The sequence below is a fragment of the Tripterygium wilfordii genome, chromosome 23, assembly GCF_013401445.1.
Source record: "Tripterygium wilfordii isolate XIE 37 chromosome 23, ASM1340144v1, whole genome shotgun sequence".
In the NCBI taxonomy this organism is placed as follows: Eukaryota; Viridiplantae; Streptophyta; class Magnoliopsida; order Celastrales; family Celastraceae; genus Tripterygium; species Tripterygium wilfordii.
In genome coordinates, this window is record NC_052254.1 from 9,802,173 (window position 1) to 9,805,184 (window position 3,012).

Sequence of the window (3,012 nt, forward strand, 5' to 3'; positions counted from 1 at the left end):
TATAGCGAGAGTAAATCTGCACACAATCTGATCCAGCGATGCAATTATTTAATTACTAGGGGTGTAGCAAACACAATTTAAATAGTCTGTGTATTGGGAGGAGATCTCTGATTTCTTACTTGCACTTCTTGTGTTCGATAGAAAGCTTGAGAGAGAGAGAGAGAGTGATTTGTTTTCTTTCTCTCTCTTACACACAGACACACATACAAGAAGATCAAGATGAGTGGCAATTATTTTGGAGAGCCAAACATGGGAGGAGGAGGAGGAGGAGGGTCTTCTGGTAGGAAAAGCAAGAAGAGCAGTAATTCAGAGAAGCCAAAGCAGCCACAAAGAGGGCTTGGAGTAGCACAATTGGAGAAGATCAGATTACATGGTCAATTGGGTTGTAACTATCAATATCCCCCTCATTTCAACCAGGTTTGATTTTGATCAATTGGGTTGTATATATTTGAATGTGATCTTTTAATTCATGGATTAATTTTGGTCAATTGAGTTTCATATTGCAGGAGGATGTTATGAGACTCCAGACTGGTTATTCATCAATACCATCATCTTTCTCTTATGCCACTTCATCATCATCTGCACCTTCTTCAGCCTCCTATGGCTTCCAACCTAGTATCATGGTATGTTAAACTATACTTCAATTGATTAATCAATTTCTGTGTTTTACACACACACACACACATATATATAGAGGAAGGTTTGTACGGACATTGCCAATTTGATTTCCATAGCATGTATATGTTGATCGAGGAGGTTTTGATCATTAAGAACATCAACCCTATTTCATTTTCATAATTGATTTCTATGAACCAAACCCGATTCGAAATGCGATGTCTGAAAATGATCTATAGTATAGGTAAGGCACCCCCAACTTCATTTTTGATGCACTAATACGTATGTGTGTGTCTTGATTTAGGGTTCTAATTCATTTAACTCAATGAATGATACATGACAGAGAATGGAAGATACCTAGTGGAGGAAGCACAATTGCAAAATCATGTCTGTCAGATTGAAATTATGTGGAAGATCATGATCTTTTGGCAATATTAATTAATTATTAGTTTATTATCACACACACACATGTTTTTGATCGAAATAGATTTAATTTCTTCTGTGCAAGATCGTCTGACCAATGTCTCCTTTGGAAAATTCTTTTATCATCAATAGAAAGGAAATAAGAACCCTAGATATTCATTATCCACTGATTGATTCTTACAAAAAAAATTGCATTGGATATGGTGATTCTCAACCTAATTAACTAAATCCATGCATTCAAATTACCTGGATATTACAGATGGGTGGAGTTGGTGATTATGAAAGAGCACCAATCAGATATGATGATTCTCAACCCAATTCTACACCTAGGTACCTGCATATTTATGCTTAATTACCAGTTTACATTCTTTAATTTGTTCTTCGATATGAATGTTTGTTATTAATGATGACTTAATCTTTCTCTAAACCAGTTGGAATCGCGGCACCGGCATCTATGAACAGCAACATTTTACACAACCAAGCATGAGTGCTACCAGGCCCCTTTTAAATCTACAAGTTGAGTAACTAACTAGTTAATTAATTGTTTCCTGGTAGATTAATTATGATTTAGAAATAATGTTTTGATGATATTGAAATAGGGTTTGCAGCCGAAGAAGAGTAAGAAACATCTGAGGGACTCAGTTGGCAGCAGTCAGAATTCAGACTCAAGTGACACTCAAGAACCAGATTTGGAACTTAGATTGTCATTATAAATCAGACAAAAAAGCGGGGTTCGCTTATTTATGCTTAATTTCAGTACTTAATAAGTGAACGGTCAATCTAAGATTATTGATAGTACTAGTCTTCGCATAAAATTGCGAATTTGAGCGATGTGATCATGGTGATTAACTAGTTTTTTAAGTTTCATTTTGGAGGGATCTTGTGTAATGAGAGGTATATTGACTCTCTTTGCTTATGAAAATTAATTTGAAACTATAAAAATTTAATTTTCTGGCCGCAAAGGAGGATTAATACGGTAGTACTAGTTATACATAGCCAAACATCCCTAACTATCCCTAATATACCTGGCTTTCCACATCAGCCACATGACTGACAGTTTCAAAACTAAATAATATTTTGAAATTCAAAAATTTTCTCTCATAAATATAGTACTTATCTAGAACCCCTCTTTCTCTCCAATCACTCTCCATCTACATCCTCTCTCTTTCCTACCACTCTCCCGCAACCCCTCTCTCTCTTTAACCACTTTTCATCTACAATCCCTCTCTCTCCAACCACTCTCCATCTGCAATCTCTTTGTCTTTGTCTTCTGCAGACGACGTCGTAGATCCGGTGGTGAGGAAGACGACGCCATATCTTCATAGCTTGGTTTGTTTGAGTTGGTGGGTTGCTGCTATACTTTTTTGGCTTGTTGGCAGCAGTTCTTATTTGTGAAGGCGGCTTCAGCTACTGCGCCCACTGTTTGGGATCTTTCAGGGTGTGGGTTTGTTTGTTTGGGGTCTTTCATGTTGTGACTTTGGTGTTTGGAGTGTTTCATGTTGTGGGTTTGTTTGTGTTTGGTGCTTATGTTGTTTTTGCCTCACAACTGGTTGGGGTGCTCTCCTCTTTCTGTGGATGTTCAAAACTCTATTCGAAGTGAATAATTACATTATTTAATGTATAATTACACATTGATAGTTTTAATTACATTTTTACAATACATAATTACACTGATAAATTTTAATTACAAAAGAACAGTGAATAATTACATTATTCCCATACGTAATTACACATTGATATTTTTAATTACATTATTGTGCTCATACTTACACAGTTCGCAATATATTGCTCTAACGTCATAATTAATAATTGTCTTCTCAAAATTATATAACAATCTACGAAAACATCAAAAACATACAATTACACTGGATAAATTTATAATTTTTGATTATGCTGTCTTAATTATATCTCATAAACAATTTGGATGATTACAAAACAACAATGCATAATTACATTATTTCAATTCGAAATTAA

The 3,012-nt window shown here is 35.1% G+C and overlaps 1 protein-coding gene across 1 annotated transcript; it reads left to right on the forward strand.

Moving 5' to 3' along the window:
* Positions 1 to 2,624, forward strand: LOC119993663 (protein SPEAR3-like). Its single transcript, XM_038840866.1, has 5 exons — positions 1 to 417; positions 507 to 623; positions 1,298 to 1,368; positions 1,470 to 1,554; positions 1,638 to 2,624. Exons 1-5 carry the CDS (start codon positions 220 to 222, stop codon positions 1,749 to 1,751), a joined length of 585 nt encoding a protein of 194 aa, XP_038696794.1. The 5' UTR covers positions 1 to 219; the 3' UTR covers positions 1,752 to 2,624.
* Positions 2,625 to 3,012: the final 388 nt, after the last annotated feature.